A 21,588-nucleotide genomic window follows, 5' to 3' on the forward strand; every position below is an offset into this window, starting at 1 on the left:
AGACATATGAAGAAAGAAAAATTTGATATCGTCTTAAGAAAACATGAGAATACAGACATATGTTTGTCTTTCTTTTCAAGCACATTTCCTTTTGGTACACGTTTGGTACACGCATGTTTATATTTCATCTTTGCCCTGCACAGGGTTCCGATACTTACTAAATGACACATTCTACCGTATCTTCCTTCGTCGTCGGCATTGTCGTTGTTGCCATGAGGCACCGTTATACAAAGAGGAAAGGCGGGTCGATCTTAAGAGCATCAGATATGGTAACCTTAAGTCATTGACAACACATAACGGTCACGGTAGCACCTGATTCCAGAATAGCTGCAGTAGTTAGGATCTACGAACTACCCCCTCTTGACCAGGTCCCCAAAACTTAACTCTTAACGAGATCCCTTCGAAGCAAATTGTAATAAAGATCATCTATAAAGGCTTCGTACAACGATAAGAAATGTTACAGTTTATAGAATAACAACAGATATGACCAAACTGTCTTGTTTCTTCTGTTTTATTTAACGTAACTTTGTTCACAGTTTTATTTCACATTCACCACTCATTCACACCCTGATGTGGAGTATATGCGAGTGCCTGAACCCTAACTCCCAAGTTCCATCGGAACCCTTTGATGAACAGTTTTGGTTGCTGGACACCAACAGTCAATAACAATGATACAGTATTTTGTTATTGACTCTTCTAGTTTAGCCACCGCCCTCCACGAGTGTTTGTTAGGCGTAAGACAATTACACACTTTTCTCTCCGATCTGCTATTATTAAGAGTTCGCATAAAAGTTAACGTTTTTCTCCTTTTCATAAATTGGAGCCCGCTCTCCGCGATATATATATATATATATATATATATATATATATATATATATATATATATATATATAAGTGTCCTTTTGTTACTCTGATCATATACCGTAGTTATTAAAAACTCGCTCCTATATTTTTTCACAACGCACAATTAGCACTTCTTTACTTGTTTATTTCTAAGAGTAAAAGAAAAAAATGACGCCGTATCATCGGCTTCGTCGATATAAAGCAAAACACCTCAATATGCCCAATTTTACCTCTTCTTATAGGATCGGCTACCTTACTCATTATTTTACTATATATTATTTCCAATAACACAAAACAGGTATTGCCATTATATTTTAATTGTATTCAAAAGCATGTTATTATTATTATGACTGACCAAATCTTAACAAATCGTGCGGCATGCATTTTTAACGACAGCTTTACACTCACCCAGCCTTTATTCGTGCAATGATGTTGTTGTGGTCTTCAGTCCTGAGACTGGTTTGATGCAGCTCTCCATGCTACTCTATCCTGTGCAAGCTTCTTCATCTCCCAATACCTACTGCAGCCTACATCCTACTGAATCTGTTTAGTGTATTCATCTCTTGGTCTCCCTCTATGATTTTTACCCTCCACGCTGCCCTCCAATACCGAATTGGTGATCCCTTGATGCCTCAGAACATGTCCTACCACCAGATCCCTTCTTCTTGTCAAGTAGTGCCGCAAACTTCTCTTCTCCCCAATCCTATTCAGTACCTCCTCATTAGTTATGTGATCTACCCATCTAATCTTCAGCATTCTTCTGTAGCACCACATTTCGAAAGCTTCTATTCTCTTCTTGTCCAAACTAGTTATCGCCCATGTTTCACTTCCATACATGGCTACACGCCATACAAATACTTTCAAAAATGACTTCCTGACACTTAAATCTATACTCGATGTTAACAAATTTATCTTCTTCAGAAACGTTTTCCTTCCCATTGCCAGTCTACATTTTATATCCTCTCTACTTCGACAATCATCAGTTATTTTGCTCCCCAAAGAGCAAAACTCCTTTACTACTTTAAGTGTCTCATTTCCTAAACTAATACGCTCAACATCACCCGACTTAATTCGACTACATTCCATTATCCTCGTTTTGCTTTTGTTGATGTTCATGTTATATCCTCCCTTCAAGACACCATCCATTCTGTTCAACTGTTCTTCCAGGTCCTTTGCTGTCTCTGACAGAATTACAATGTCATCGGCGAACCTCTAAAGTTTTTATTTCTTCTCCATGGATTTTAATACCTACTCCGAATTTTTCTTTTGTTTCCTTCACTGCTTGCTCAATATACAGATTGAATATCATCGGGGACAGGCTACAACCCTGTCTCACTCCCTTCCCAACCACTACTTCCCTTTCATGCCCCTCAACTCTTATAACTGCCACCTGGTTTCTATACAAATTGTAAATAGCTTTTCGCTCCCTATATTTTACCCCTGCCACCTTCAGAATTTGAAAGAGAGTATTCCAGTCACCATTGTCAAAAGCTTTCTGTAAGTCTACAAATGCTAGAAACGTAGGTTTGCCTTTCCTTAATCTAGCTTCTAAGATAAGCCGTAGGGTCAGTATTGCCTCAAGTGTTCCAATATTTCTACGGAATCCAAACTGATCTTTCCCGAGGTCGGTTTCTACTAGTTTTTCCATTCGTCTGTAAAGAATTTGGGTTAGTATTTTGCAGCTGTGACTTATTAAACTGATAGTTCGGTAATTTTCACATCTGTCAACACCTGCTTTCTTTGGGATTGGGATTATTATATTCATCTTGAAGTCTGAGGGTATTTCACCTGTCTCATACATCTTGCTCACCAGATGGTAGAGTTTTGTCAGGACTGGCTCTCCCAAGGCCGTCAGTAGTTCTAATGGAATGTTGTCTACTCCCGGGGCCTTGTTTCGACTCAGGTCTTTCAGTGCTCTGTCAAACTCTTCACGCAGTTATCATATCTCCCATTTCATCTTCATCTACATGCTCTTCCATTTCCATAATATTGTCCTCAAGTACATCGCCCTTGTATAGACCCTCTATATACTCCTTCCACCTTTCTGCTTTCCCTTCTTTGCTTAGAACTGGGTTTCCATCTAAGCTCTTGATATTCATGCAAGTGGTTCTCTTTTCTCCAAAGGTCTCTCTAATTTTCCTGTAGGCAGTATCTATCCTACCCCTAGTGAGATAAGCCTCTACATCCTTACATTTATCCTCTAGCCATCCCTGCTTAGCCATTTTGCACTTCCTCTCGACCTCATTTTTGAGATGTTTGTATTCCTTTTTGCCTGCTTCATTTACTGCATTTTTATATTTTCTCCTTTCATCAATTAAATTCAATATTTCTTCTGTTACCCAAGGATTTCTACCAGCCCTTGTCTTTTTACCTACTTGATCCTCTGCTGCCTTCACTACTTCATCCCTCAAAGCTACCCATTCTTCTTCTACTGTATTTCTTTCCCCCATTCCTGCCATTTGTTATATAATGTATCTGATACCTTTTAGTATCTCCAGGGTTCTTCCATGTATACAACCTTCTCTCATGATTCTTGAACGAAGTGTTAGCTATGATTAAGTTATGCTCTGCACAAAATTCTACCAGGCGGCTTCCTCTTTCATTTCTTACCCCCAATCCATATTCACCTAATATGTTTCCTTCTCTCCCTTTTCCTACTACCGAATTCCAGTCACCCATGACTATTAAATTTTCGTCTCCCTTCACTATCTGAATAATTTCTTTTATTTCATCATACATTTCTTCAATTTCTTCGTCATCTGCAGAGCTAGTTGGCATATAAACTTATACTACTGTAGTAGGCGTGGGCTTCGTGTCTATCTTGGCCACAATAATGCGTTCACTATGCTGTTTGTAGTAGCTTACCCGCATTCCTATTTTTTAATTCATTATTAAACCTACTCGTGCATTACCCCTATTTGACTTTGTATTTATATCCTGTATTCGCCTGACCAAAAGTCTTGTTCCTCCAGCCACCGAACTTCACTAATTACCACTATATCTAACTTTAACCTATCCATTTCCCTTTTTAAATTTTCTAACCTACCTGCCCGATTAAGGGATCTGACATTCCACACTCCGATCCGTAGAACGCCAGTTTTCTTTCTCCTGATAACGACGTCCTCTTGAGTAGTCCCCGCCCCGGAGATCCGAATGGGGGACTATTTTACCTCCGGAATATTTTACCCAAGAGGACGCCATCATCATTAACCATACAGTAAAGCTGCATGCCCTCGGGAAAAATTACGGCTGTAGTTTCCCCTTGCTTTCAACCGTTCGCAGTACCAGCACAGCAAGGCCTTTTTGGTTAGTGTTACAAGGCCAGATCAGTCAATCATCCAGACTGTTGCCCCTGCAACTACTGAAAAGGCTGCTGCCCCTCTTCAGGAACCACGCGTTTGTCTGGCCTCTCAACAGATTCCACTCCGTTGTGGTTGCACCTATGGTACGGCTATCTGTATCACTGAGGCACGCAAGCCTCCCCACCAACGGCAAGGTCCATGGTTCATGGGGGGGATTCGTGCAATATTATATATAAATATACAGACAGGACCAAAAGATCAATCTCTCTACCGTAACCAATAGAGGCAAATACGCTATTCAAGTTCCGTTACATCTACCTTGACTCATATTGTTACAACATACTTTATGGCTAAACCAAAATAAGATCCATCACGTTTACTGGGAATTAAACTGTAATACTGTGAATGGCAGTAAGTCATTCTGATCTCCCACCTATATAGAGGGACCGTACATCTGCTCTCTGTTCCCGTTAGACTCTTCCTGTCATCATCATAAAAACCTATTTGGTCTAAATGACTGTTGTGATTTAGATGCTCCTCCACATGTGACGTAAGACTGCTACACACGACACGTGTAACATGTTTCTGCTCTTCATTCTTTGAACAAATTGCCATACATCCAATTTCTGTTTTGACATATCTGAACAATATGTTATTGTCTGATTAAAAGTGTAATAATATTTACAGATAAAGCACTTTTGCAAAACTAGTACATGAACTTCAATGAACCTGCTCTCTGCAAGAGACACAGTGTCAATGTGCATCTCCTGTCTTTTGTCAACTGACAGCACCATCAATTTCCCCACATTGTCTCCTAAGAAAGCGATGTAGATGACCAGCAGGAGCACCCTAGTTCAAAACTCCAATTTACTCGGCTAGTAACCAGATTCGGTGACTGTCAGTAACCATCAACAAGTAACACTTTACAAGTATTTCATTTCTTCACACAGTTATTAGTGCACTCTTCTTTGTATATGTGGCACCACATCCACAACAATCTTAATACTACACTACCCTCTCACACTGCAGTTGGATACAATTGTTTCCCATGTACAAGTTGGGAAGCTTTTCACAGTACAAAATGAAGATTTGTTGGATATGTGTGTTTCCCTGAGTCCATCTTCCCATTACACATGCTAGTGCTAATTTGTGTAAGTATGGTCCCGACCACTGGTCTCCTGATTACCAAGACTCAAATTGAAAATTTTAGACAGTCACTAATTTCCTACGTCCTGCATATTTTGTGCTCTTATATGATTTATTCCGTTTCCTAAGTGCAGTGTAAAGGTCTTTTCATTTCACTGTCTGAATTTTGTCACACAACAATTGGCTTTTAGTATCTTTTCACATGCTTCAGAAATAAGATGTTAAGTACACTGTTACATCTTTTTCTATCCCACTGAAATCCATTCTGACCATCTTATACATGTCAGTGAGGAATGGTTTACACAGATGTTTCATAAATGCATGGTTTTCATCTGTTGTAATTTGTCCTACATGCCTAACGTAGCTAGCAACATCAAGCAAGACAAGTATTGATAGAAATACATGTATTGCCCTTTGCTTTATATCTGGTTAACAAATTAAACCTCAGCTGGAGCTTGGAGGGAAGTGACAGAGTAAGCATTACACACAGTGAAGAGAGGAGACAACAGGGTTCTATGAGTTTTGAATTGATGCTACAGAGAAGAAGTGGTCACAACAAAGTTAGCGTGCTGCATGTGGCTTTTGCTTCAACGTGTGTAGCTCTTGAAACCAAGTATATAAATAAATAAAAAATAAAAAACAATAAACATTTAAAATTTTAAAAGGCAAATAATGATACATATTTATGTAATACAAATGAAACTCCTTCCTCAAACTGATAACTGTGAAACCTTTTTGTCGACTTGGCAGTGCTGCACCGTGCTGGATGGAGGTACCGCAGTCAATAGCCAGTCACATTTGTAGCTAATAATGTGATCACTTTTCTCCTGCAATAATACTGTTTACGTAAACTTGTGATTATTTCTGGTGTCCTAACAGTTACCATGATATCTAAGAAGCATAAATATGAAAGAGAACAGAATGATTCTAAGGAGTGGAATGAACAATTCGTTTTGTAGAAAGGAACGACAAACCAATATGTCTTTTTTGTCAAATGACATTGACACAGTACAAGGCCAGTAATCTCAGACCACATCATGACATTAACCAAAGTGGTTCCAGTAAGAGACTTTCTTGCTGGTTCACAGTTAAGGAAAACTAAACTGTCATCGTTGACGGAAAAACTTGAAGGGCAGCGTAAGGTTATGACCACGTCTACCAGGTTTAACAACTGAAGCTGTGTCTTGGCTTTTAATATTGCAAAATCAAAGAATCCTCAAACAGAGAGGGAGTTTCTAAAGAGCAATATGGCACAAGTTGTTTCTATTTTAGATCACAAAAATTACATTCTATAAAAACTTGTTTACCAATCACCCTTTCCTAGACACATTATTAGTGATGATACTGAAAGCATCTTGCAAAGATAAGTGACTACCCAGCAATGCATTTGGCTTTGGACAAGTCAACAGCTATCCAAGATGAACCACAACTTGTCATAATTGTAAGGTATGCATCAAATTACTTAGAAGTGCACTCTTAGACGAATTTTAGATGCATTTCTGGAAATCATTTTTCATTATGGTGACCAACTCCTTCGATAATTCTGTCTGTGTCTCATCAATGGTGACAAAATGATGGTGCTTTTCAGCCTCAGAAATCGAAAGCAGTGGCAGGGAACCATGTATGGAAAATGTGGTGTCCAAGGCAACATAACAGTTTTGTTTTTAGACAGAAAATCATGAACAAGAATTGAGCTGTGAGCATTACAATGAGGCAAATTCCTTGAGTGGTTTTGCCACAAGTTTTTTTTTTCTCTGAACTGCTTCACACAGACAGCACATACCTTCCATGTAGTATTCCTTAGTGAGCGTAAGACCATAAGGCAAGATATCATGGTGCACTATACCATTGTAATCACAGAAAACAGTGAGAAGAACTTTCACAATGTGACCGAACTTGTCAAACTGTTTTCGATTTTGGGTCTTCAGGCAGTCTCCATTGGGAGAAATGGGCCTTGGTTTAGACATAGTACCCTTGTTTCATTAGCTGTTATAATCTTCTTTAGAAGTTCAAGATCACTGTTGACTTTATACAGAAATTCCTGAGCAATGTACACACATTGTCATTTTTGGTTGGAATCCAACAATTTCAGAACAAACTTTACTCCTACACATTTCATGCCCAGAACACCAGAAAAAATTGCTTGGTGTGAGCCAAAGGATATGCTGACGTCATCAGCAACCTCTCTGATGGTATTTCAGTGATTTTCCCCAGGACCATTTTCTTTGCTTGTTCCACATTGTCATCAGCAATTGATGTGCTAGGGTGTCCAGGGTAGTCGTCGTTTTTGACATCCTCTTCAGCCCCTTTGAAATGTTTACACCACTCGCAAACTCTTGTCTTACTCATAGCTGATTCGCTAAAAGTCACAGTCAACACTTCAAATATGGTGCTGCGCTTTATTCCATTTTTGAAGCAAAATTTAATGCAAATTCTTTGATCCACCATGTTTTAAAGTAAGAATTCATCAAGCACGCAAAAACATTTATAATCTTTTCAACTGTCAATAATAAATTAACCATTCAAAACAGCTGAAACTGCAAACATACATCAGAAATGTTTGTACCAACAGGATAAAAAATGTTTTTGAAAACTGTATGTCTTAAGCCCACAAAATTAAAAAAATTCTGATTACTTTTTGATCACACCTCATGCAATATCAACTTTGTCCCCTCCAAAGTAATCCCCGTGTGTGTGTGTGTGTGAGAGAGAGAGAGAGAGAGAGAGAGAGAGAGAGAGAGAAGTGAGCACATAACCCCATTTCATCATTAGGACAAATTTCTTTGATGCACTTACACTATAATAAGATCTGAGTGCAACTGCTTGTGTATAACTTTAAAAAGATCAGAAAAGGGTAATATATCAAAAATAGTTCATGTCTGCTGTGGCTGTATGATAACTTTCACTTAGCTCTTGCATGTGTAGTAGTTGAGCTCTGAGTGTATCTAAATTTCCATGTAAAGAAATTTAAAAAAAAACTGTTATTTATATAGAAATATATTTATTCAATGAATGAACAACTTATTTTTATGCAATTACCAACAAATAAGAATATATTATGATGAGAAACTATTTTTACATTAGCTGTTTCAAGTAACAAATGTGCACTTCTGTTTCCCATTTCATGATATAGTTGTGGCTGCGCCGAAATGAGATATGCTTCACAGAGGTCTTTCACCAGTATGTCTTGTAGTCTTAAAGAAAATGAAATATATAAAAAGAGCTTTCACCACAAAAGGTAAATTTCTCAGACAGTGTCAAGAAAAATATTAGATTAAGTATCATACTATTACCTTATCTCCTTTTTCAAATCACTTTCTCTTTACTTTACAAAAGCAAGCAGCCTCCGTCTTGCCTTTAGCTTGGTAGACACATTCTCCACTGATCCATGTTGACCACAAATCCATATCTTTTCCCAGAAAAATAAAATCAGCATCTGCTCCAAAGTGAAGACTCCCTTTTGTCTGGTGAATGCCCAGTGCTTTTGCTGGGTGCAATGTTGCAGCTTCTAGGGCTTCCACTATACTGCATGCTGTTAAAAAAAGTGTTTTTCAGTTACTGACTTAATTCTAGAAATTTCACAAGATCCATCATCATCAGAAGGGGGGGGGGGGGCAATTTTTGGGGCAGTGATCAAGAACTCCTCATCCAGAGAGACACAGCAGAACAAGGAGGAAGCTTTACATTTAGTATCCTGCAGAGATTGAACTAGGTGTTGGGAGTGAGTGGGTGGTGGTGGTGGTGGTGGTGGTGAAGGAGGAGGAGGAGGAGACAGGCAATCACAAAGACAGTTTCAAAGGCACCATCCTAGTATTTACTTTGTTCTTGTGGCTTTTACCTCACACCTCCCAAGTGTGAGTCCAGGATCTTAATTCACAATGTTTAGTGACAAGATGAAATTTGATAACAAGGTACGAAGTCTCCACATATGTCACACAAATTTTAGTACATCATTTCATTTTTGTTCATGTACAACTGCACTATTATTTGCCTCAAACTTGTCTGGGATCCCTAAACTTTTAGAGCATACTGCAGTATCAATTACTACACTCCTCTCTCCACATGTTCCAATAACAATTCCAGTGATACCGTCGGAGTATTTGCCTCGTCTCTCAACCATGACCTCATGTTATAAATAAGAATTAAAGATAAGATTCTTTGAAGGCACACAGAACACATAATAAAAGAAGATTCTATTGATAAAGTATAGCCTTGATATGATGTTTAAAGCTTTCCCGGCATACTGATTGTTCCATAAAAACACGGGAGAACTGCTGGATATCAGTAACTTCCTGCCACGATATTTCGGCGTAATAGTAGTACTACTACAGTGGCATTCACCTGAAGATGGCCAGAAGACTGCACCGAAATATCGTGGCAGGAAGTTACTGATATCCGGCAGTTCTCCCGTGTTTTTATGGAACAAGTATAGCCTTAATTTGGTTCTAACACACAATTTTGCAGATAAATTATTATATAATTCACCCACAAACCAGTACAATATCTGAAAATAAAATACAATATCTATATCTTTGACCTCACAAACTCGGATTTTAGCTTTTCCAAATTGCTTGCATGGAAAAGTTTGTTCATATAAGTTTAATAATTTCACTGATTTCAATAATTACACTTAAGTTCCCAACCTCATGTACATGCAAATTCAGGCAGAAGAAGGCTCAAACAATGAATTTATTCACCCAAATGGCATGTTAAAACCAATCCACGATTCATTACACCAGCTTGTAAGGAAACAACTATGTGCGAGAGATTACATAGAATATATCTAAAAGAAAGATGTGAGACTTACCAAACAAAAGCGCTGGCAGGTCGACAGACACAAAAACAAACACAAATATACACACAAAATTCAAGCTTTCGCAACAAACTGTTGCCTCATCAGGAAAGAGGGAAGGAGAGGGAAAGACGAAAGGATGTGGGTTTTAAGGGAGAGGGTAAGGAGTCATTCCAATCCCGGGAGCGGAAAGACTTACCTTAGGGGGAAAAAAGGACAGGTATACACTCGCACACACACACATATCCATCCACACATACAGACACAAGCAGACATATTTAAAGACCACGTGGAATGTTTCCCTCTGTTATATTCAGATTACATAGAATGATATACATTTTGGTAACAAAGGCACAAGTTCATTAACAAGCCTGTTAAGTAACCAAATTTTAACATAAAAGATTAATTTTGAAATGAAAAATACATTAATTTAAGAAGGAAATGTTTGAAAAGACATAATTCAAAAAGTCTAGCTCACAAATTGATTGTGTGTCCACAGAGGTGTTTTCTGTGAACATAGTAAGAGTTAGGATGGATAAAAGAAGCTACTCACCAAGCGGCGGCAGAACACACACATAAAAGAATGTTATAATTAGGCAAGCCTTCAGAGCCAGTAGCTCCTTCTTCAGGCACATGGGTCGAAGGGGAAGGAAGAGGGATGAAGGAAAAGGACTGGAGAGGTCTAGGAGAAGAGGCAGATTTCGAAAAAGTCTTCCAGAACTGTGGGTCAGAAGAGACTTACCGGATGGGAATGAAAGACTGATTGTTAGGGATGGCACTGGATGAGATTCTTTCTCCTTCTTGTCTGGTAAGTCTCCCCTGACGCGCAGTTCTGGGTGATTGTTTCTGTTGTTATAGTAAGAGTTATTGGTATTATTATGATGAACACATGTACTGTTGTGGTTATGGAATAAGTTTCGGTCATTCAAAAGACATTCAATCTAAAAAATGTATTAGCTCACAAGATATGCACTAATATTTGTATTTTACTGTATGTTACAGTTCAAAAAAGATATTTATAAAATGCAATAGCGTCCTTCATTACTTCCTGAGAGTCTTTAGCTCTTCATTGGTTCTGACAGTAACACACAAAAATAATTTACAAAACATAAATAATAACCCAGAAGGAAAAACTTAAGTTACACGAATGCACCAAGCAATTTCAAAGCTAAAATAGTGAGACTACATTTCCATTATTGAAACATTCTCTCTTTTTTTTATGCTCGTATTCTCTAGATCATTTGACTATTTATTATGGTATATAGAAATGAAATTTTATGGCGTTCAATGACTGTCTTTTTCATGTTACCCTCAGCACGTCAATGATTGTTAGCCCCCCCCCCCCCCATCTCAATGTGTTCAGCTGAAATGAAGTTGGCCCCACATCATCTAAAAATTCTCACATTTTACGATATTCAAAAATATATGTTTATGCTTAGGCATATTTTTATTTCCATTAGTAATTACAATCTTAGTGATGATTAGGGCTGCATCTCTTAGGAATTCATGAAGTTTGTAAGCAACTGTTAAAAATGCTTTGGCCTTGCCAAAGAAGGCCTGTTGAGAAAAACTCAATTTGCCAACTTTCATATAATATGGGCACCATACAAGATTCTACCAATCTGATCATTTCTTACAGTTGGCAACAAAAAATATCTTAGGAATTACTGACTAGCAAAGATATAGTATTTTACGAAACCTTTGGGTTCTAAATAAACAAAACGAAGTCAAAAGTTGGGAGCAAGAACTGAAATGGGGATAAAACACCACAATTAATGCCAATTGTAACAGAAGAAATATATAGACAAATGAATATTTGTATTTAAGAAGTGAAATGAGTGAAGATAATCAATGAAACTGTCTTTAAGATACATTAATTTCCTTCATGCTGAGACAGACTAGAATCTGAACCAGATTAAAGAAACACTGCCTGCTCAAAGTGCAGGTGGTGACATTCCAACAGACTACAAACAGTGAACTAGTGTTGCTCTATGGCAACTGTGAGTGAAGTACCAGCAGAAGTCAGGCAAGGTGAGGTCCCTCTAAGTACAGGTAAGGATGGAATGTGGCTAATGAATAACACCCAGTGGGATGAATGGCTGACCACGTGACCATGAAATCAGTATGGTTTCTAGGCTATCACAGTGATATACCTCCAACAATGGAAGTAGTCTATCAGTTTACAATGCAACAAATATGAAAACACAATTCAAAGGGCTTCAAAAAATGTCTATCATGGTGGGATGCTAAAAATGCCCCACTTTTGTTCTAGATATAATCAGAAGCCCTTCACCAGGAATAGATCCTTACATGTGCCACAGAGTGTACTGAGATGATGAAGCAGACTCCCTGTAAACAGTACTCCAATAAGACGATAGTGGGGCAAAATGTTGATGTTATCTAAGGCAATTTTAATTCTTGTCTGGAAGGCTGTGCATGGAAACCACAAACTTTTTCAAATTTTTATATTAGTATAGAACTATAAACACACTAAACAGTCAGGCATAGTAAGTAGGGGCTGTCTAGTACAACTGTTGCTGTACTCAAGTGGAATATTATAAATTACAGGACCTCTGAGGGTGAGACAACCTTTAACAGAGCACACATCTTTTTAATTTTTTGAAGGAGTTAGATATCAGGTCCAATCATGTCTGGATAGGGTTCTGTCTATTTTGCTAAATATAGCCTGCAGAAAGAAATAAGAGCTGCAGATAGATTATTAATTTTTGTATACTGAAAGACTAAGATGTCTTTTATGGTGAGTGGTAACTTAACATCTTATTTATCGTACTCAGTGTTTTAAAATACATTCAGTAAATGTCTAGTTTTGAAATCTGGTTTGTCTTTAACAGAAACTTTTATTGCTCTATGTATATCAAAATGTAACACCAATCCCATTCTTGCCCAGATACTGAAATCCTTGTGGACTCAGACACAAGTTTATACACATCAGTTTGAGAGTATATACAGTGATTAAGTTTCCTTTCCAATTTATGTTGAATCTAAAATCTAAAAATGATTATTTTCTTCCTGTCTCATCATCTTTATGTCAAGACTTCATTACTGAAAGCTGAAGTTTTAATTCATATTTTACATGGCAGGAAAATAAACATTTGTATGCAATATGAGGAATGTTAGAAAATGTTCACCTAAAAAAGCTGTGCCTCAAGCATTAAATGCCCATACAATCTCTAAAGTTTGATCCTACAAGCAGAATGATGTGATGTTGCAGAAGTATAGTTTTGATTGAAATGGGTAAGTACAAATATAAACTGTTATATGTGTATATTCCACAGAAAAGAAATTCAGCAATGTAATATTATAGTATGTACAAGCAGAGCTCAGCGATACGCAATGGTAAGTGATCAAATGACAACTGAGCTGAATTTAGTCCACCACACGCCTTATCATATTGGCTTTTATGATAGTTTACCTCTCAGTGATACATTACTTCTACATTATCATATGAATTGTTGATCATGTGCAAATAGCAAAGGGCTGTATGTCTTTATGTTAGGAGCAGCATTTTATGGTGGACTTGGAAGAATAAAATGGATACTATTAGTGGCAGAAAAAAGGGATCATGGAATTAATGCTTAAGTTAGTACAGGTAAGTAAATGTATAAGTATTTCAAGTACTTAAAGAATTAATATTGTATCCTGCAATCTCAATGCACGATCAACCGAAAACTTTCAGTCAGTATGTATAGCTATTACAAATTGTAAGACATTATTTGTTGTAATGGAAAGCAAGAAAGCTCTTTATGTACATTCCCCGATTTAGGAGAAAAATGATCTGGACACTTCAACACCAGTCAACGGTATTAACATTGTCGAAACTTTCTCAAAGCCTAAGACAACTACAAAAGCAGCTCTCACTTCTGACAAAAAGACCACCAGGATTGCAACTTTCAATTTTCATTTTGGTTGGCCAAGTGCTGTACATTTATGTAAATGTATCTAAACAAACTTTCTTTAGACTGGAATGCAGTTACCCCTAAAATAGACACTGAAGAGATTCAATGCAGAGGACTCTGATGGTGAGGTTCTCTTAACCATGAGGGTGTTCAGTCACATCATGTGAGTGATAATGGAGGAGAGACTGCTTCATTAAATACTGCATCTAATGCCTTGGATGACATTAATACTCTCACCACACAAGGAACTGAATTTGCAGGAGGCTGGAAGTTAGTGCATCACAACAATTAATGGAAGTGCAATACAAGAAAAAAAGAAGCAGAGAGCAGGAGCGGATTATACATCTAAAACCAGTGCAATATTTTCAGCAAAATGTGTTAACCCTGTATACAAATCTTCTTCTAAAAGTAAATGTACAGAAAATGTTACTTTTGAAGATAGGCAGCATATTTTCAACAGTTTCTGGAGAGAATGAAATAACAATGGCTTTAGGAGAAATGTAGGGGTAGTATACAAAACGGAGTTTTGGCGTAACATGACACTTCATTATTTCTTTGAAATTTGTGGCCAATGAATTAAAGTTTGCAAAATATTTTTCTTAAATACTTTTGAGTATTTGGAAATGTACGCCAAGACAGCTGTGGCCAAGAAAACTATTGTTGAACCAAATCAGAGAAGAAAGAAGTTTCCATCAAATAAGTTGAACAAAGAAATAAGGAATGATATCAGGTGAAGAGAATTTCTAGCTGCGCACACATATTTTAAATGTAATTTTGTTCTATTATAGGCTGTTGAGGCATACTGAAAGCAGCCCAAATGCCTTTGAATTTGTACATAAACACCACTCCTGGATTAGGCCTTTGGCCTGTTCTGAGTCTCAGAACGGTCTTGTGACATACGATCAGCATGCTACCAATCCCTCCAGCCATTATTGACAGTAAATGAGTGCTCGTGATACCACTGCTTCTTTTTTCAAGCAGCTCCTCATTTGGCTTCACGAGGTTCAGTGCACCCCATTCCAGACCTCTCTACCTCAGAAAAATCTGAAGAGGTACCAGGCATTGAAACAGGGTCCTTCGGCAACAAATTCATTTCATTACCAACACCATTTTTGGGCCATTATGGCCTGAAACTGGTCACAAAAACAAAACAGGTTTTCGTGTGTGTGTGAGTGTGTGTGTGTGTGTGTGTGTGTGTGTGTTGCCGATTATAGTCCTTCAACGCTATTTCACTGAACAACAGCCTCAGAGTTCAAGACAATCTATCACGTATAAAACAGCACTCCCGTTCTTTCATAGCTAATCACTGCTGAAAGTACATGTATTCATAATTATATGGTGGTAATGAAACATTGTGCAAAGAAACTGTGGGCACAGAAAGATGACAGTTGTTTCCACTCACAAATACATGCGCTGTATTTCAGCTGCAGCTGTTAATCTTCATGAACTGTTTTTGCAAATAGCCACTGCATCTACTACACTTGCCAAATTTAGTCATCAATGTCTTTCAGCATTCCTAGATCTGAGGATGTGGTTCCCCAGAAAACATTCATTTTAGGTCATGAGGCTATCACTGAAATGGTGTGCAGGGAACTGAGAGGTATACACCAAATAAATTAATAAGAGATTGTATAGATTCCACAATACACACCAAACAGGTTAGAACATTGTTGCAGAAGCAATGAAACAGGCACACAAAACTTAAAAGAATGCAAAATTTCCAATATTGGTTATACTTTGCAGAAACTTAAAATTTAGCAAGAACTTCAATGCAAGATGCTTTTCATGGTTTGCACAATGAAAGTCCAGCTCAAAATCTGACAGAAAATCTAAAGGGATTACAGTCACACATAAAGCATTTTGTGTCACTGAACATTTCAGATACTTACAAGAAGTGTCTGACAATGACACTATGTGGGCTGAGTTGAAAGACATTGCAATAAGAAAAATAACTAATTATGAATAAATTAAATTCACGCATTTTCTTTGTAAGATAGTAAATAAACCCTCCTCTGAAACTGTTAAACAAAGGCTGTCTGGATAATAGAAACCTAAGAGAAATTCTTGGGATTAACAGGATGGAGACTAAGTTATGAAATAATCAGGATTAGAAAAAAGATACAGTCAAGAATAGGAACAGAAATAACTTTTAATGTAAGAATAAAGTATATTTTGAAATACATACTGCCTTAAGCAAGTGGGCTGTCATAATTATGCAGCATTGGAGGTGGTAAGAGAATCTCTTTACTGTAGTAGGAATTATTTTTTAAAAAAAACTAGTAAATAATAAAGATGATGGTCATAAAAGATTAAATATTCACCCAGAAACAGCACTTTGAATAGAAGATAGTGTTTGGAGAACTGAACAAAAAATTGTAAGATTGATTCTCATTTGATCTGAAAAATCTGTAACCCCTCTTCTTGTTTATTTTATTTGTACCTAGGATTGCAATAAAACAATGATATATATAAAACAGTGCATGTGTGTATTTCCAGCATCTCATACTAAACCCCTGGATCTATTTCACCCAGATCTGCTACACAAATAGTACTGTGGAGGTTAGAACCTCCTAGTTCCAATAGAAATGGATAAATGGACAAAACACAGCTTTTTCAGCCCCTGTCATGTAGGCTGTCCTGCATGACAGAGATGTGTGGAGATACTGTCAGTGATCTGTTGCAGGATGGTCTGTGTGTTGCATGTGTGCTTGTTTCATTGCTTCTGCAACAATGTTCTGACCTGTTTTGTGTATATTTTGGGATCTATACTACCTCTTATTAATTTATTTGATTTATACCTCTCAGTTCCCTGTACACCATTTCAGTGATTGCCTCATGACCTAAAATGAATGTTTTCTGGGGAACCACATCCTCACATCTAGGAATGTTGAAAGACATTGATGACTAAATGTGGCAAGTGTAGTGGATAAAGTGGCCTGTGTGTCAGTGACCTGTTGCAGGATGGCCTATGTGTCAGAGGCAACAACTGGTTTTCCAGCCTTCAATGCGCAGGTTGCGCTACACAGCAGACATGTTTTGGGCGTAGTATTAGCCTGCTTTATCTCTCTGTTTCTCAGGTGCTACACATGGGGTGGGCATGGCTTAGCAGAGAGGAGAGGGATAATGAAAGAGGGGAGGATGAGATGTACAGTGAAAGCGGGAAGAGCAGAGAGAGAGAGAGAGAGAGAGAGAGAGAGAGAGAGAGAGAGGTTGGGGGACGGTGGGTAGAGCACGAGGAGAGCATGAGGTGGACTAAGAGAGTCTGAAGGAGGATGAGATGGAAAGAGAGAAGAGGAAGGAGAAAGTGGACAGAGAGAGTGTGGAGGAGGATGAGATGGAAAGAGAGAAGAGAAAGGCAAAGGTGGACAGAGAGAGTGTGAAGGAGGATGAGATGGAAAGAGAGAAGAGGAAGATGAAGATGAAGATGGACAGGGAGAGAGGGGGGGGGGAGGGAGGAGGAGAATGGTGCAATTTATGTGTCAACCGTGCATGCAGTTGAAGCCATTGTGAACAGTCTACTCTATATATATGGTGGTGGAGTTCTTGCTGTTAGGCATATTTTACCTCGTAGCAAAATTAAAATAGATAGTTCCTGTGAGCTAGTATGGGTAGAGGTTATACTTCACAACTGGAATAAATTAATAACTGATTCACTTTATCGACCACTTGATTCAAATGGTACAGTTGCTGAACAGTTCAAAGAAAACTTGTGTCTCGTCTCAATTGGGTACCCCTCTCATACAGCTGTTGTGGGTGGTGACTTCAAACTATCCTCAATACGTCGGCAAAAACACATGTTTAAAGGTGGTGGTATGCACAAAATGTTGTCCAAAACCATACTGAAAGCTTTCCCCAAGAATTATTTTGAACAGTTAGTTTAGGAGCCACTTGAAGTGTAAATGGTTGTGGGAACATACTTGATCTCTTAGCAACAAATAATCCTAAACAAATAGGGAGTATTATGACACTTACAGAGATTAGTGAACATAAGATCATTATAGCAAGACTGAATACTGTAACACCAAAATCCACCAAAAATAAATGCAAAATATAGCTATTTAAAAAAAAGCAGATAAAAATGTGTTTGGTGCCTTCCTGGGAAACAGTCTCCACTCCTACTGAACTGACTATGAAAACACAGGTCAGGTGTGGCTTAAATTCAAACAAATAGTATAGATGGCAGTCGAGAGAGAAGTACCAAATAAATTAATATGAGATATATACTGATCTTCCATGGTACACAAAACAGATCAGAACACTGTTCCACAAGTAACAAAAAAGCCTGCTAAATTTAAAAGAACACAAACTCTCCAAGATTGGTGATGTTTTACTGAAGCTTGAAACTTATCACAGGCTTCAGTACGAGATGCTTTTAATGGCTTCCACAATGAAACTGTGCCTCACAATCTGGCAGAAAATCCAAATAGATTCTGGCCTATACAAAGTACATCAGCAACATGACACAATCAATACCTTCACTGTGAGATAACCATTGTAACATTATCAATATCAGTCTACTAAGGTGGAGTTATTAAACACAGTTTTCTGGAGTTCCTTCACCAAAGAAGATGAAGCAAATATTCCAGAATTCATATCAATAACAACTACCAACATGAGTAACTTAGAAATAGACATCCTTGGTAGCAAAGCAGCTTAAATCACTTAAGGGGAGTACGTATGGCGGAATTGGTCAAAAAGTGACACTTTTGGACATTTTTTATTATCTCTTATTAATATTTGATCTCTCCTGAATAATTTGAAGTATTATTTGTCGAAAAATTCCAATTGGAAGTGTAGTTTTTATCGTTTCAAAGTTAATAGTGCGTGCGTAAAATTATCCGATCGTTCTGCACTGACTTGCCTAAGTATCTCTATCTCTTGAACTATTCAATCTAGAAGGCTGTGGTTTTCAGCTATTTATTCCTTGAAATCATGTTAATGTTCGTGTTAAGAGGTTGGATGCACTGTGTAAACAGAAATGACGGTATAGCACATGCATTTTGTTTATTTACTTTGTGGTTGTCGTGTTTCACAAGTTTTGAACTGAAAACATAGTGGTTTGGTGTGTTATTAAACGCTCTTATACCTCTTTTCAACATGACAAAAAGAAAGGGTTGTTTTAAGAAGCGACATTTCCATGGAAATCAGCATATCACAAAATCTGAATCCAGTGTTGATCCTGAAATAGATTTTTCACAGACCCGTGATAAGGACACGCCTACAAGTGCTTCAAAGAGGAAACTTGGAGACCATGAGGATTTATTTATTGGCAAAGATAAAAATAGTTTAGGTTATGTTCTTTTAGATTTGAGTGTGTTGGGACAAGTTTTGCAAGATGCTGTGTCATGTAAGGTTTGTGGTGGGCACATTAGCATCTCTGAGGACTCATCTGCAAGGACTGGACTGGCTAACAAACTTGATATTCAGTGCGAAGTTTGCAGGCTCTCGACATCATTTTGGACTTCTGAAAAGTGCAAGAATGACTTGTTTGAGAGCAATGTTAGATTCCTGTATGGAATGAGGTGCATTGGGAAAGGATTGACTGCAGCTGAAGTATTATGTGCAATGCTGAACTTGCCAAACCCACCAACCAGATCAAGTAAGTACACAGAAGTAATTGGTGAATGTGTCAAATCTGTTGCTGTTGCTTCTATGAAAGCTGCTGCTAAAGAAGCAGTAGAATTAAATAACACAACAGACTTATCTGTGGCAGTTGATGGCACATGGCAGAAGAGAGGTCACACATTAAAAAAATGCAGTTGCAACTGTCACTAGTGTTGACACAGGTAAAGTTTTAGACATTGAAGTGCTAACTAAATACTGTCATCAGTGTAAATCAGTTGATGAAACAAGTGAAAGCCATAAAACAAATTGTGCTAAGAAATATGAGGGAACCAGTGGGGGTATCGAGGCTACTGCAATTGTTTCTATGTTCAGATGTTCACAACAGGAAAGAGGTGTGTGTTACACTGAATACTTGGGGGATGGTGATTCAAAAGCTTACAAATCAGTAGTGGAAAGCCAACCTTATGGTAATAAGCAGATTGTTAAGATTGAATGTGTGGGCCACATTCAAAAACGGATGGGAACACATCTCCGAAAACTGAAGCAGACAAAAGGAAAAGAGAAGTTATCACGTGGAAAGATTCTAAATGGTAAAGGAAGACTTACAGACAAAAACATCGATGAACTCCAGCATTATTATGGAATGGCAATAAGAAACAATGCACATGATCTACAAGGGATGAAACGAGCAGTGTGGGCTACATTCTTCCACAAATCTTCCACTGATGATACACCTATACATGGTCTTTGTCCACCTGGTGCTGATTCATGGTGATGGTGTAAGTACTGCAAAGCTCAGGCAGCGGGCAGCGAGGAACAATTTAGGCAAAAAATAGCATACCATCTGCAGTGATGGAAGTTATTAAACCAATATATAGAGAATTAGCTCATACTGACCTCCTTTCCAAATGTCTTCATGGTCGAACACAAAACCCAAATGAGTCTTTCAATAATGTAATTTGGACCCGCATACCAAAAAATGTCTTTGTAGGAAGGAAAACTCTATGATTGGGTGTTTGTGATGTTGTGATAATGTTTAATGATGGTATAAAGGGAAGAATTGGGGTACTAAAGGAACTTGGTATAACTCCAGGTGCCAACACACTGCAAACCTTTCAGCGAATGGATCGACTTAGGATCATGAAAGCCCAGCATGCAGCAAAGGAAATGACTAAAGAAGCAAGAGGCAGGAAAAGAAGGAAGCTTCTAGGTTTGCAGGATAGTCAAGAACAGGATTCAGATAATGCTGATTATGGGCCTGGCTGTTTCTAGAAGCTGGCATGCTTCCATGTGTAAGATAATATCAAATAAAATGTTTGAACTTGATTTGCCGGAAATGACATTTTTAAAATTATTTGACCCATAATCACAGGAACTATTACAGATACATATCTCTAATTTTACACTATGTTACCACTTAGTATACTGCAGCTACTGAACATCCCAAAACATCTCCACCTCTAACGGTTTTTTACTTACGGAAGAAAAAGTGGACTTTTAAAAGAAAATACTGAACAGCATTTTTAAAAAATCATAACTAGCTGATTATTTCTCTGTACATTTTGATTCTGGTTCAGTAATCAGAAAAGGAGTGATACTATACATCCCAAAACTTTCAGATCTCTATCTGTCACAGGTTCTGAGATAATGGGTCATCAATATCGCAAATTTAACACTGTGGGTACAGGACGTACGTACTCCCCTTCATAATCCACATCTACATTTATACTCCACAAGCCACCCAATGGTGTGTGGTGGAGGGCACTTTACGTGCCACTGTCATTACCTCCTTTTCCTGTTCCAGTCGCGTGTGGTTCGCAGGAAGAACGACTGCCAGAAAGCCTCCGTGCGTGCTCGAATCTCTCTAATAATGGCAAATCTTCTGGTCCAAGTAGTATACCAATTAAGTTCCTTTCAGAGTATGCTGATACAATGGCCCCATACTTAGTAAGCTTACACACTATGTGATCAAAAGTATCCGGACACCTGGCTGAAAATGACTACCAAGTTCGTGCCCCCCCCC

General features: G+C 38.0%; 1 protein-coding gene across 2 annotated transcripts in view; it reads right to left on the reverse strand.

Annotated features, from left to right (window-relative positions):
- Window positions 1–8,272: 8,272 nt before the first annotated feature.
- LOC126198621 (N-acetylglucosamine-6-phosphate deacetylase) overlaps window positions 8,273–21,588 on the reverse strand; it is a 121,656-nt gene continuing 108,340 nt past the window's right edge. For both annotated transcript variants that reach the window (XM_049935076.1, XM_049935075.1), the window contains 2 exons: window positions 8,585–8,823; window positions 8,273–8,485 (listed from right to left, as the gene is read on the reverse strand). In XM_049935076.1, coding sequence (XP_049791033.1) covers window positions 8,603–8,823 — 221 coding nt within the window. In that variant the 3' untranslated portion in view covers window positions 8,273–8,485; window positions 8,585–8,602. The remainder of the gene's footprint in view (window positions 8,486–8,584; window positions 8,824–21,588) is intronic.

This window comes from Schistocerca nitens, chromosome 8, assembly GCF_023898315.1.
Source record: "Schistocerca nitens isolate TAMUIC-IGC-003100 chromosome 8, iqSchNite1.1, whole genome shotgun sequence".
Classification (NCBI taxonomy): domain Eukaryota; kingdom Metazoa; phylum Arthropoda; class Insecta; order Orthoptera; family Acrididae; genus Schistocerca; species Schistocerca nitens.